General features: G+C 43.7%; 1 protein-coding gene across 9 annotated transcripts in view; it reads left to right on the top strand.

Annotated features, from left to right (window-relative positions):
* The window catches only part of LOC122814093 (glycine-rich cell wall structural protein-like), a 150,746-nt gene that overhangs the window by 36,398 nt on the left and 98,972 nt on the right, over nucleotides 1-15,376 (top strand). For all 9 annotated transcript variants that reach the window (XM_044086708.1, XM_044086704.1, XM_044086710.1 and 6 more), the window contains 2 exons: nucleotides 8,627-8,653; nucleotides 15,216-15,263. In XM_044086708.1, the coding sequence (XP_043942643.1) occupies nucleotides 8,627-8,653; nucleotides 15,216-15,263 (75 nt within the window). The remainder of the gene's footprint in view (nucleotides 1-8,626; nucleotides 8,654-15,215; nucleotides 15,264-15,376) is intronic.

A 15,376-nucleotide genomic window follows, 5' to 3' on the forward strand; every position in this document is an offset into this window, starting at 1 on the left:
GTGAACCTTGGTCCTTGATGATTGACACCCAGACCCCATGTGCAAAAATGGGAAAAAGAAGTTATGGATGGATGTGTTTGTAAAATAGCCCTGTATTTGTTAAATGCCTATGTCACTCTGGCTTATTCACAATGTGCAAACAGATAACGCCTTTGTAATAAGACTCATCTGGGAACATTATAAAGTTGCTTTTCCTCTTTTTGATTTCTTGAATACAATGAAATCTGTAAGGTTATGAAAAGAGCTGTATATACTTGATATATAAATTCATATGTTCTGCATCAACGTACCTGAGTGCTTTGATGAGTCTGTGTTATATCTCCTTTTCATTCTTTCTCACCATTTAATTATTCAACCTCATTCTGATATTATGAATTCACTTCCTGATCACCCCTTGACTTATACAGCTTCTGTCTTTATCTTATCCTTGATTGGCACATTCATCTATACAGGACTGTCCCCTATAAACGTAGCCAGTGGTAGGAGCACAAACCTTTTTTTATAGCCATGTCAGAGACAGCCTGTCTACATTTCTAAGCCTTTTCGGCCATCCCAGTGTAAACTGACCAGGCAGCATGCACTTGTAGGCAAGGATATGAGACCAGCCTATCCATCACTTACCTCCAAAATCCCACTGCTTCCCCAAACCTACCCCCTGGTCCCTCCAGGGCCTGAGCTCAGTAATCAGACTCAGGATATTGACAACCAACCCTGGTTTAAAACCGGAGAACAGCCATATTATTGGTTTTCATGCTGTGATAGCTGATTGTCACAGAAACCACGGTAGTAGTAGTTTTCGGTGTTTTACTGACAGAGTTAAACTATTGTGACAACACATATGTAATAGTACAGCAGACTTTTTATTTATATTCCCTCCGCTTTTGCTGTATGACCATATGTCGTGCAGAAGGGGATATGAATCTAACCCTGTCCATCTAACTGTATAGCTAAGTCCCACCATTTTCCATCTGTTTATGGGAGGTAGAGTCATATATCCATCACCCTTTTCCTAAAATAATGTCTTCCCAGTGGTACCCTAAACTATTTCCCTTTACTTATCCAGCCTTGCCTCTTTTCTTACCCCTTTTATTGGGTACCACACACCAAATTTTCCTTTATATGTTTTGTGGTTCTGGATCATACTTCCTCTGGCCTCATGTCAAGTGGGTTATACTTGTTTTGAGTCCTGGTTGTGTCCTCATTTCAGGCCCTTGTCCTTTTTATAATCTTGATTGCATTTCTATTAATTCTGTCTTTTTCCTCTACTCATACACAGAGATAATGCCACCCCATTTCTCCCCATTCATGCTGAGACTTAACCCTATTCTTGCCTCTGATCACAGCAGACGTAACCTAATTCCCTCCTTCCACTTATACACAGATCAGCAGCCTAATATCAGTCATATTAATATAATCATAATATTACATTCAAAGATTTCAGACATTCATGCAGTAGTGGACAGTACCACCCTAGTGCATTGTCTAACTGAAGAAAACCTTTCTCTTCTGGAATCAAAAGTCCTGTACCTCAACATCATGATCACAGTGATCCTGTACCTCAGTATCAACCTCACAGTTATCCAGCACCTCAGTATCACCTTCACAGGTGTACTGCACCTCAGTATCACCCTCACAGCTGTCTTGAACCTCAACAGCACCATCACAGTCATCCTGTACCTCAGTATCAGCATCGCAGTCATCCTGCACCTAAGTATCAGCCTCACAGCTGTCCTGCACCCAGTATCACCATCACAGTCATCCTGCGCCTCAGTATCACCATCAAAGTCATCCTGCAACTCAATATCACCCTCACAGTCATCCTGCACCTCAGCATCAGCCTCACAGTCATCCTGCACCTCAGTATCACCCTTACAGTTATCCTGTACCTCAGTATCACCATCACAGTCATCCTGCACCTCAGTGTCACCCTTACAGTTATCCTGCACCTCAGTATTACAATCACAGTCATCTTGCACCTCAGTATCACCCTTACAGTCATCCTGCACCTCAGTATCACCCTCATAGCTGTCCTGCACCTCAGTATTACCCTCACAGTCATCCTGCACCTCAGTATCACCCTCATAGCTGTCCTGCACCTCATTATTACCCTCACAGTCATCCTGCACCTCAGTATTTCCCTCACAGTCATCCTGCACCTCAGCATCACCAACACAGTTATCCTAAACCTCAGTATCACCATCACAGTTATCCTGCACCTCAGTGTCACCCTAACAGTCATCCTGCACCTCAGTATCACCCTCACAGCTGTCCTGCTCCTCAGTATCACCCTCACAGTTATCCTGCACCTCAGTATCACCCTCACAGGTGTACTGCACCTCAGTATCACCTTCACAGTTGTCATGAACCACAGCAGCACCATCACAGTCATCTTGTACCTCAGTATCAGCATTGCAGTCATCCTGCACCTCAGTATAAGCCTCACAGCTGTCCTGTACCTCAGTATCACCATCACAGTCATCCTGCACCTCAGTATCACCATCACAATTATCCTGCAACTCAGTATCATCCTCACAGTCATCCTGCACCTCAGTATTACCCTCACAGTTATCCTGCACCACAGTATCACCCTCACAGTCATCCTGCACCTCAGTATCACCCTCACAGTCATCTTGCACCACAGCATCAATCACAGTCATCCTGCACCTTAGTATTACCCTCACAGTTATCCTGCACTTCATTATCACCCTCACAGTCATCCTGCACCTCAGTATCACCCTCACAGTCATCCTGCACCTCAGTATCACCCTCACAGTCATCCTACACCTCAGTATCACCCTTACAGTCATCCTGCACCTCAGTATCACCATCACAGTTGTCCTGCACCTCAGCAGCACCATCACAGTCATCCTGCACCTCAGTATCACACTCACAGCTGTTCTGCTCCTCAGTATCACCCTCACAGTTATCCTGCACCTCGGTATCACCATCACAATTATCCTGCAACTCAGTATCATCCTCACAGTCATCCTGCACCTCAGTATCACCCTCACAGTTATCCTGCACCACAGTATCACCCTCACAGTCATCCTGCACCTCAGTATCACCCTCACAGTCATCCTGCACCACAGCATCACCATTACAGTCATCCTGCACCTTAGTATTACCCTCACAGTTATCCTGCACTTCATTATCACCCTCACAGTCATCCTGCACCTCAGTATCACCCTCACAGTCATCCTGTACCTCAGTATCACCCTCACAATCATCCTACACCTCAATATCACCCTTGCAGTCATCCTGCACCCCAGTATCACCATCACAGTTGTCCTGCACCTCAGCAGCACCATCACAGTCATCCTGCACCTCAGTATCATGCTCACAGTGGTCCTGCTCCTCAGTATCACCCTCACAGTTATCCTGCACCTCAGTATCACCCTCACAGGTGTACTGCCCCTCAGTATTACCTTCACAGTTGTTGTGAACCTCAGCAGCACCCTCCCAGTCATCCTGCACCTCAGTATCACCCTCACAGTCATCCTGCACCTCAGTATTACCCTCACAGCTATTCTGCACCTCAGTATCACCCTCACAGTCATTCTGCACTTCAGTATCACCCTCATAGCAATCCTGCACCTCAGTATTACCCTCACAGTCATCCTGTACCTCAGTATCACCCTCATAGTCATCCTGCACCTCAGTATCACCCTCACAATCATCCTACACCTCAGTATCACCCTTGCAGTCATCCTGCACCCCAGTATCACCATCACAGTTGTCCTGCACCTCAGCAGCACCATCACAGCCATCCTGCACCTCAGTATCATGCTCATAGCGGTCCTGCTCCTCAGTATCACCCTCACAGTTATCCTGCACCTCAGTATCACCCTCACAGGTGTACTGCACCTCAGTATCACCCTCACAGTTATCGTGAACCTCAGCAGAACCATCACAGTCATCCTGCACCTCAGTATCAGTCTCACAGTCATGCTGCACCTCAGTATTACCCTCAGAGTTATCCTGCACCTCAGTATCACCCTCACAGTCCTCCTGCACCTCAGTATTACCATCACAGCTATTCTGCACCTCAGTATTACCCTCACAGCTATTCTGCACCTCAGTATCACCCTCACAGTCATCTTGCACCACAGTATCACCCTCACAATCATCCTAAACCTCAGTATCACCCTTGCAGTCATCCTGCACCCCAGTATCACCATCACAGTTGTCCTGCACCTCAGCAGCACCATCACAGTCATCCTGCACCTCAGTATCATGCTCACAGCTGTCCTGCTCCTCAGTATTACCCTCAGAGTTATCCTGCACCTCAGTATCACCCTCACAGTCATCCTGCACCTCAGTATTACCATCACAGCTATTCTGAACCTCAGTATTACCCTCACAGCTATTATGCACCTCAGTATCACCCTCACAGTCATCCTGCACCTCAGTATCACCCTCATAGCAGTCCTACACCTCAGTATTACCCTCACAGTCATCCTGCACCACAGTATCACCCTCACAATCATCCTACACCTCAGTATCACCCTTGCAGTCATCCTGCACCCCAGTATCACCATCACAGTTGTCCTGCACCTCAGCAGCACCATCACAGTCATCCTGCACCTCAGTATCATGCTCACAGCTGTCCTGCTCCTCAGTATCACCCTCACAGTTATCCTGCACCTCAGTATCACCCTCACAGATGTACTGCACCTCAGAAGCACCCTCACAGTCATCCTGCACCTCAGTGTCAGCCCCACAGTCATGCTGCACCTCAGTATTACCCTCACATAATACAAATCATTAACATCACTGTACTGTCATAGGGCTAGTAGGTTATAGAAAATGAGGTAAACTGTAGCCTTATCTGTCTGTCTGACTATCTAGTTATTGGATTACCAGGTAAATACACTACCATGACCTCATCCACCTGAGTAGCATATAGTTGTAAAACAGCTTATGCCACACAGGTTTTGCCATGCAATGTTCTCCTTGTATTTGGTAATGTATATTCAGTAGCCAGAATGATGTCTGGCCCAGAGCAGGGATAACCCAGCAAACAAAAAGTTATGTTTAAGTATCCACATGTTACCCACAATGGAATAAATTAGAAATTTGGACACAGACAAGAACCAGAGAACAGTATATTATTAAAAAATAAATAAATAAAAAAATAAAAAATAAATAAATAAATAAAAAAGTAGAACATGTAGTAGTCATTTGTTTTCATGCTCTGATCAGAATAGCAGGCCCAGTACTTGCCACCAGTTGCTCTTGTCTGGGCACCACTCTCACCATCTGGTGTATTTTTCCAGGTTCTCTAGGATCTCTGTCCCCTCCATCTGTCAAGATATTATCTCATCTTTGTAGTACCTGTAGATGGGAAGGTTCTGTTACTAATATGATGCACAATATCAGATATAAAGTCCCTGAACAGAACAGGCTCCAAACCTCAGCTCCTGGAACTTCACTGTTAATCTACTTTGGAGTCGACACCCTACTCTAATCACTACACTGCATTCTGTTTGACTGATCCAAGTCTCCACTCATCCAAACACATCATCCCTTCTTTCATACTTTGCTTGTTACCATGATCCACCTTCCAACTTCTCCATGACGGAAGTGAGATCCCCAACTAATAATGTGCCAGTTATATCTCTGAGCCACTTTATGCAGCAGAACAGTGTCCCAGTGCTTCTTCTTTCAGAACTGACCTATTGAAAAGGATAATTAAAACTTTATCTAACACTTTAACTTCCTCCTTAGGAGCTCTGGGAAAGATATAAGATTCACTAATCATATTCTAATCCTCTAACATGGGATCACCTGCAGCTGTGACACCATCATGCCAGCTGGATACCTGCCCTGGTCTGTTGCCATGGTGAAGATAGAATGCTTAATAACCATCATCTTCCAGGACAACCCCTACCCTGACCTCTCTATGAGGTGATAGCACAGCACCCAAAAAGCAGCCTTTTCTAGGTGGACATTTCCGATGGACTCTACCTGTGATGAAGGCAAAGTACCATGTCTTTGGCCTTCTTGCTTCTTGTTAGCAGCCTTTAACAAACATGGGGCAGATAACTGCCTTTCTCTGATCACTAGTGCACCTGTAAAAGCAGCTCTTTACTGCTTCCATTTATTTCTGTTGTCACACCATTACATGCCTTTGCATAAAATCACAGCATCCTTTCATCCACTTACAACTTTCTCTTGAATCACAGGTGGATTGATTCATATTCCTGTACTCTTCCCTCATCAGGCCAATAATTCAGTACAGTGCCCCTTTTGGTATGTACCTTTCCAAGCACCTGCAGCAACTGGAGAGACTACAAAGCTTCCTCACGAGGAACATTCAAGGTCTTCAGCATCTGTCCTGTGTGGATCCTTTGAAATCACTGTCACTTTATTCTGTTTCATACAGACTATTCAGAGGTGATGTCTGCCTTGCATATAAGGCAATCTCTGACCCTGCATTATTGGAAATACTTCATATCCAAAAGTTTAATGGTACACTGGGTATGCTCTAAAGCCCTTAACCTTGTATGTGACATTAACAGAACATCCTGGAGGGGCATATTTGTCTCCCAGAGGTTACCACACCTTTGGAACAGACTCCCACTTCATGTCAAACACATCACCTTATTGGCCCTCTTCAAACTCGATATGGACGATTGGATGGGTAACTGTAAAGTCACCTTGGGGGTTCCACCTGTGTCCCTCTTAGACAGGGGCAATAGGTGTTGATTGTGGAAATAAGGGTAGAACTTGGCTAGGCTTGTAAGGCGCTAGGGCCATTAGCCTAGTAACTTCCTATAATCCTAATAAACTGTGAAGGGGTTTCTTTTTTCATTAATTTTTATCTGATTCATCATGCTCTCTCTCCTCCTGCACTGCTCACTTTGATGTCATTCATGATCTGTCAATCCACCTTATATGCCAGTTCTGTCATGCCAAGGCAACTCATGAGGTAACTGAATGACATATACAAATGTAGGTCCCCAAACGAGGGTCCCTCCGAGATAGACTGATGTGATGTGTTCTCACATAGCTATTAACTGAATCATGTATACAAACGAGGGTCCCTCCAAGATAAATTGATGTGATGTGTTCTCACATAGCTATTAACTGAATGACGTATACAAATGAGGGTCCCTCTAATATAGATTGATGTGATGTGTTCTCACATGGCTATTAAATGAATGACGTATACAAATGCGGGTCCCTCCAAGATAGATTGATGTGATGTGTTCTCACATAGCTATTAACTGAATGACATATACAAACGAGGGTCCCTCAAAGACAGATTGATGTGATGTGTTTTCACATAGCTATTTACTGAATGACATATACAAACGAGGGTCCCTCAAAGACAGATTGATGTGATGTGTTTTCACATAGCTATTTACTGAATGACGTATACAAACGAGGGTCCCTCCAAGATAGATTGATGTGATATGTTCTCATATAGCTATTAACTGAACGACGTATACAAACAAGGGTGCTTCCAAGATAGATTGATGTGATGTGTTCTCACATAGCTATTAACTGAATGATGTATACAAACGAGGGTCCTTCCAAGATAGATTGATGTGATGTGTTCTCACATAGCTATTAACTGAACGATGTATACAAATGAGGGTCCCTCTAAGATAGATTGATGTGATGTGTTCTCACATAGCTATTAACTGAATGATGTATACAAACGAGGGTCCTTCCAAGATAGATTGATGTGATATGTTCTCACATAGCTATTACCTTCTTTGATTCAGGCCTAATCTATCTTCCTCCATCTCAAATGCTGGAAGAAGCCATACGATGTACTTCATTTAGCTGATAGATGTATTTCAGGTGAAAATATTTAGCTACAAGATAGTTACTAGGCATGCACTCTAGGAAACCACTAAGGAGTCTAACTCAGTTTCCCAATTGTTCAAGAGCATCCTAGCTGGTTAAGTGACTGCCCAGAATCACACAGGAGGCAAACTGAGATTGTGTGGAACTCAAGCCCTAGGCTAAAAGAAGCCACTCATTAACAGCACACAGCTGTTCTGCATAGCTTTCATCCTCTTAGCTCTAGAAATCTGGACAAAGCCAAAAATAACGGGGGGGGGGGGGTGGCAAAGGCCCAAAAAATGGACAATTTTTAAATAATGCTCTTAGAAACTTGGAAAGTTGCTAGAATAAAAGATTTTGTGGTACTGTGCATTTTTCAAAAGATATGAAGTCTGAAACTCAAACATCTCATTATTTGGTGAATTTAGTCTTTACTGTTTTGCCAGAAAGCCACAATTTTTATGAGAACAGACCAAAAATATGAGGCAAAAATCTGGACATTCTACAAAAATCTGGACAGTAGGGAGGTATGTTCTTCTGTGCTAACTACCAGCCACCTCAGTTTCTCTCACCTAATCACCTTTGCAGGCTATTTTGATGCATTATTATGTATTGGACTTACAAGTTATTTCAATAGTCAGTTACCGAGCAATCGATCAAATAAGTACACATTGTTAATAATGTATTTTTTGTACACTGAAATTCAATTTTAAATACCACTTTATATGTAAATATAGAGAAAACATTAAGAAAAAACACCAAATATACAGGCTGTTTATTTCTAGATTCCTTCATATTTATTCATTCATTTCATGTTTCCTTTTTGCAGTGCCGCCCGCAGGCCTGAAGGCTGGAGGTATGTTCACTTCTACTTTTTATCATGTTTTTTATGCCCCAAAGACCTGGTCAGACTCGTTTCAGAGCTTGCTTGTGTACTGGTTCAGTGCCAGAATCCAGTTCAGACAAGTAGTGGAGTATAGATGTATGTCTGTTGACCAGTAGCCCAGTGCTAACAAGATCTGAAGTTAGTCCTTTGACAGTATCAGTACGATGAATAGTTATTTCATTTCTTTCTTTTCTGCTTTCCTTCATTGTTTTTTACTTTTCTTCATTCCATTTTTCTTTATATTCTTTCTTTCTCCATCGTCTCTCTTTCTCTTTCTCAGCCTATTTGATTATTTACTTATTAATCATACCTGTTATCGGTGCATCTGGCTGTCTCTCTGTCTGTCTCCCTCTCTCTGTTTCACTTTCTTTCTCTCTTTCGCTTTCCTTGTCTCTGTCTGTCTGTCTGCCTAGTTAACCATGTATCTAAAGACAGTTTGCATTCTGAGAGATGGCTCTTGGATTTAGCAGATTTTTAGTCATTCAGTCTCCACATTCCAAGACTCTGGGAATCTTGGCAATTCAAATGGTGACCAATTTAGGGTGAATACTCTGAGTGGGCAACTCGCTCGGCCAATGACATATTATGTACACCCAGCTTGTGCAGATGTTTGCAAAGTAGTTAACACAGTGTTACATACAGTCTACCAATGAGAAAGCCATGGTTTGACTTTTATGATGGCAGTCTTACTTGCACACTTGCATGATCTTACCACAGTGAGTAACTGTAACAGTTTGCCCAGTTTTCAATAAAGATGGCAACTTTTGGTGGCCACAGAGAGTTTTCTACTCTTTGTATTTGTAAATGCATTTTTAGCCAGCCTTGCAGGTGATTTAGCAGGAATGGTTCTTCTTTCTGGTGGTGATAGGTTTGCCACAAGGCTGTTGCACAAAGGCTTTTGGGATTCTGGCAATAACAGAAGGATAATCAGAGATGTAGTAACTATGATTCTGAGCAAAGAATTTCAAAATACTGCATCTTGGTAGCAAACAGCAGACAATAAGATAATTTCTTGTAATAAGTAAGAGCAGAAAATGTTGGGGTGATCATATCCTGAACTTAGGAAAGCAATAATAAGGATGAACTGGGATATTGGGGTGTAAATGAAGATGTAGCACCAGTGAAAAATAAAGCTAAAACGGTATATGGTAAGACCCCAACAAGGTGCATTTTTTAATACAGTTGTTATCCTGGTAAGGTCATGGGACACAAGTGTCCCTTTTTAGGGGTAACTTGGGAGCACTGCCTGGTTAAGTGACTTGCTCAGAGTTGCACAACTGCCAAATGGAAGTAGAAGTAATCAAACCCTGCACCCTTGACTGCAGAAAGGAGCTCATCAACAAGATGGAACCTTCATTTTCTATGTTAACCAATAGACTTCCTGCAGGTCTACTGACCACATTTGAATAAAGATGCAGAAAGCATGTGGATAGTTCAGATGGGGGCGGCTTGAATTGGTGTAGGGGTCTGCATCAGCGTAAGGACTGGAGGAAAACCAGATGATAGTTAAGCAGGTTGTGCAGCTCACTAACCAGCTAACCAGTACTTAACCAGGGAGACTAGCTGGACCAAAGTGTCTTCATCTGTTAATAGATTCTGTGTTCCTGTACCAATATAATTAGATTAGGTCCTAAATGTCCAAATGTGAAAACAAACTCATTGAATGTCTACTCTCCCTACAAACACTATGAAGATTCCAAAAGAAGACCCATGATTTGTTGAGCCCAAGTGTTGTAATTAGCAAGGAGCCACACAGAAGGTGCCTAGCCATATCCTTGACCTATATCCCTTGTTTTCTTTTCTTCGTCTGAACCATCTTTGAGCCTTTCTGATGACTTACAGTGAATCATGAAATCCTTCTGTACAGTAGCATTCTGTCATAGTTAACTCTGAATGATCTCCTTTCAGGTGAATCCCACCCCTTATCTCTCTTGTATGTCCTTCCTTTTCCTCTCCAGTCCTTTTGATGTCCCCCAAACAATCCAATGCTTCCAAACTGTAACCCTGTTTTTTTCACTCTTTTTTTAATGTATGCATGCCTTACTTTCTGAGTCACCCCCTGCTACCCTAGCCTGCCTGTACCTATCACCATTCTAATAATTCTATGTTGAATGCTTTCTGCTAGCCTGCTATCTCTTTATTTGTATGGTTACCAGCAGTATGCATAGTACTCCAGATGTTACTTCATCAGTGCATGGTACTTCAGATGTTATGTTACTTCATCAGTGCACGGTACTCCAGATGTTACTTCAGCAGTGCATGGTATTCCAGATGTTACTTCATCAGTGCATAGTACTCCAGATGTTACTTCATCAGTGCACGTACTCCAGATGTTACTTCGTCAGTGTACTGTACAATGGAAGCTTTGCCCTCCATATGTTCAGTGCATGGTACTCTAGATGTTACTTCAGCAGTGCACGGTACTCAAGATGTTACTTCATCAGTGCACATACTCCAGATGTTACTTCATCAATCCCTGTACAATGGAACTTTGTCTGTCAATGGCAAACTCCTAAACTGGTGGCAAATAACTCTTGTGATAATACTAAGCAACATAACTCCCAAAAGACCTACTGGCACAACAGCTAAACATTGTTTTCACAGGAAGCAAGGCCTAATGCATCCCCCAAACACTGTTGCACCCCCGCCAAACACCACTGCCTCCCTGACACTGATAATCACACTACCATAGGGAAAGAAGACACACTCTGAAATGATGACTACACTAGACACATGGACGGCAATCTCACAGCTTAAGGCAAACAAGGGTAAACAGTACTGGAGAAACATAACATCACAGAAAGTGGACTGAGGACTGAAGCCTTGATGGAAGAGTCACCAGTCAGACACAAAGCGAGATACCAGAATGGCGAATGAGCTCAGTTTCCCTCCTAGTTTTGCGCACCCCAGCAGCTTCTTCGTCTTCACCTCTAATGATTTATTTTGCATAACATGGTTAAACTTAGTAATCATTATTAACCCAAATAATTTTCTTCACTGCTCTAGTAAAAGTCACCACAACAAGACACATAGATATTCACCGGGAGAAGACTGGGATAAAATATCGAGAACTTGGGAAAATTCTTGGGTTTTTTCATCTTCGCTGTTTTCAGGTCCAGAAATATGAAATCAGAAGCATTAACATTGAATGACAGTGGCCATCACTGTTTTACATGGTCATTTTGTCCTTGTGGCTCTTCAGGGTTTATAGTTATTTTCAGTGGACTGTGTGGGAGGCAATATGCAGCAGCAGGAAGACCACTTTTGTATTTGCTTTTTGAACTGCTGCTTCAGTTTCACTTGTTTGATTTCTACAGACAAATGCTGCAGATAAGAGCAAGAACAATTTTTCCTTCCTGCAATGTTTACCATTTTATAGGGTCATAGGTTGATACTAGGCTATCTGCCCTAGGGCATTTACAAGCCTAGCCAGAGTGTGTTTGGCTTTCGCCACCCTTTTATATTTGTAGACTGTGCCTATGAATAGTAGGTCACAGAATATAGTCTCTTTATGGTTAGTTTATTGTGCCTCTGTCTAGCAGGGATCCAGAAGTGATCCCGGGGATATACGTACGATCTCCCATCCACTCGTCAAGATTTCTCTTGAAGATGGTCAGTGAGGGGCTCTGCATAACCTGGACTGGGATTTTGTTCCAGAGGGATGGGAGTCTCTGAGATATGAATCTGTCCCTCCAGCATGTCCTGATTATTTCTGTGCTGAGGTTTAAGTCTCTAGAATGTGTAGCTCTAAGGGATTTGGATTTCTTCAGATGGAGCATGTCCATTAATTCTGGGTTGGACATGGCTTTATATGTCAGGCACAGATTGCCTCTGGGTAGGAGGTAAGCAACTGAGTAAAGCTGGAGTTTCTTTAGCCTAATTGCATAGAGCATCTGTTTGAGCCCCTTTATCCTCTTGGTGAGGTACTTTTGGGGTCTTTCCAGTTGTTGCACGTGTCGGGTAAGGTACATCCCAAATGGGGCATTGTATTAAATTATGGGCCTGATGAGTGATGAATAGAGTGGCACAAAGACCTCTCTTGATCTAGATGTGAAACCTTTCGTGATGAGGTGGGCTATATAAAAGGTCTTTCTAACCACTTTGGCAACGTGATTGTCAAAGGAGAGATTACTATCTACTTGGGTCCCCAAATCCCTAATTACTTCCTCCGTACTTAGTGTGTTACCTCCTATGTGGTAGTCTGTGGGCACTTTGTTTTTCCCAAAGGGGATGACTATGCATTTTTTTGCATTTAGCTTCAGGCCATGACTTTGGCACCAGTTATCTGTCTCTGTGAGACCCTTTTGGAGGATGCTTGTGTCAGCCGGGGAGTCTATTATGGCACCCAGTTTGCAGTCATCTGTGAACTTTGTCAGCCATAGTCCTCCCGTGTTTGCCTGTACCTCAGAGAAGTAAATACCAAACAAGAGAGGTCCCAGGACTGAGATCCCAGGACTGAGCCTTGTGGAACTCCACTTGTAACTGGTTTAGAGTCTGACAAGGCACCTGCAATTCTGACATGTGGGTTCTATCCCTGAGCCAGTTTACAACCCATCTTGTGACATAGAGGTTGACATTTAAGCTAGTGAGCTTATTTATGATACCTGAGAGGGGTATTGTGTCGAAGGCTTTTGCGAGGTCCAGGTAGGCTGTGTGGATCACTTTCCCTTCATCTATGGCCCTGGTAACTGTTTCAAGAAGTTGACCAGGTTCAAGAGGCAAGACCTGCCTTTAATAAAGCCAAACTGGGTAGGATCCAGTGTCTAAAGGTTTCTGATATCATTGTTTATGAGTTCCATGATGATACACTCCATAGCTTTGCAGACCAGGCTAGTCAGGCTTATGGGGCGATAGTTTCTGGGGTCCGTTGTGGCACCTCTCTTGTGGAGCGGGACCACCGTTGCTGTATGCCATTTCTTGGGTACATGTCCTGTGGTAAGGCTGAGGTTGAACAGGGACTTAAGGTGAGGATTAAGTTCATCTTGTAGCTCATGTAAGACGCATCCCGGGACACCGTCTGGTCCCATTGATGCTGTGTTTTTTGCTTTGGAGAGGGCAACTCTCACCTGATCATCTGTGATGTCTGGGAGGTTACACCCTGTTGGGATGGAGATTTGCTTTTTTGGGGGAGATGGGGGGGGGGGTTTGCACTGAATCTGTCTGCCAGGATGTTGGCAATGTCTGTTGGTTCAGTGTATTTTTTGTCGTTTTGCACTAACTCGGAGCATATCTGGGAGTTGCCGCCCAGGTTCCTGACATAACCAAAGAATGCCTTGTGGGTGTCCTTAGTATCTTGTGCAATTTTTCTTTCGAAGCTGGCCTTAGATGATTTTATGAGGGAGCGTAGCTTCTTGCTAGTACTGATCAGAGAAGCCTTCCCTTTTTGGGATCTTGCTCTATCATGTAGTAGCTTCCTCCTTTTGTTGTACAGCTTATTTATGGCCGGGGTCCACCAGACAGATCTCCTGCCTTTGGAGCAGTGAGTCTTGGTTTTATTTGGGATGGCATTATTATAGTTGTGTGACTCTGGTGTAAGTAAACAGGTAGTGGGGGGGGGAGCTCGTTTTTCACTGGCGATGGAGATTTAGATTCATGTTAATGTATTCATGTGGTGTTGATGGGTTGTGACATTACTTTTTGCATGCCTCCACATCTGCCTCAGGATACCTTCATCACAATAACTAGTCTCCCAGCAAAGCTCTACCATCAATGTCCCTCACTGTGACCACTCCCCCATCAACCAGCACTAGCAGCAGCGCTATACCATCAGTGTCCCTCACCGTAACCACTCCACCCATCAACCAGCAGTAGCAGCAGTGCTATACCATCAATGTCCCTCACCATAACCACTCCCCCAACAACCAGCACTAGCAGCAGTGCTATACTATCAATGTCCCTCACCGTAACCACTCCCCCCATCAACCAGCACCAGCAGCAGAGCTATACCATCAATGTCCCTCACTGTAGCTACTCTCCCATCAACCAGCATTAGCAGCAGTGCTATACCATCAATGTCCCTCACCGTAACCACTCACCCCCATCAATCAGCACTAGCAGCAGTGCTATACCATCAATGTCCCTCACTGTAACCACTCACCCCCATCAACCAGCACTAGCGGCAGCATTATACCATCAATGCCCCTCACCGTAATCACTCACCCCCATCAACCAGCACTAGCAGCAGTGCTATACCATCAATGTCCCTCACCGTAACCACTCCCCCCATCAACCAGCACTAGCCCCAGCCTACCTTCTGTGTGTAATTGGAAAGGCAAATAGATGCAGCCTTACTTCATGCCCAAATCATACATTCTTGAAGACGAAAGTATGCATCTGTTGGTCAGGATGTGGAGGAATGTGGATAGTGTGAACTGCTGCATTGTATACAACATAGTGTAAGGGAACTTTGAACAGCACACAGACTATCAGTCAAGGGTAGCATGAAGGTGATTGATACTGCTAAAAAAGAATAAAATTAAAATTGCTGCACACATACGTGATACTGACTGTTGCATTGTCTCTTTAAATGTAGGTCTGCCCCTGGGAATTCAGGCTCACGCAGGCAATGGAGTGAAACCAGGTAAGAGGTCAAGTCTTCGTAATCCTGCTGGTTACTCTCACTGAGGTAACATTCAGCAGGGCGGGTTCTTCAAATTAGTCAAATCAAGCAGGGCAGAACCAGAACAGACCCTG

The sequence above is a fragment of the Protopterus annectens genome, chromosome 10.part0, assembly GCF_019279795.1.
Source record: "Protopterus annectens isolate FY-2018-M chromosome 10.part0, PAN1.0, whole genome shotgun sequence".
NCBI classification, from domain to species: domain Eukaryota; kingdom Metazoa; phylum Chordata; order Ceratodontiformes; family Protopteridae; genus Protopterus; species Protopterus annectens.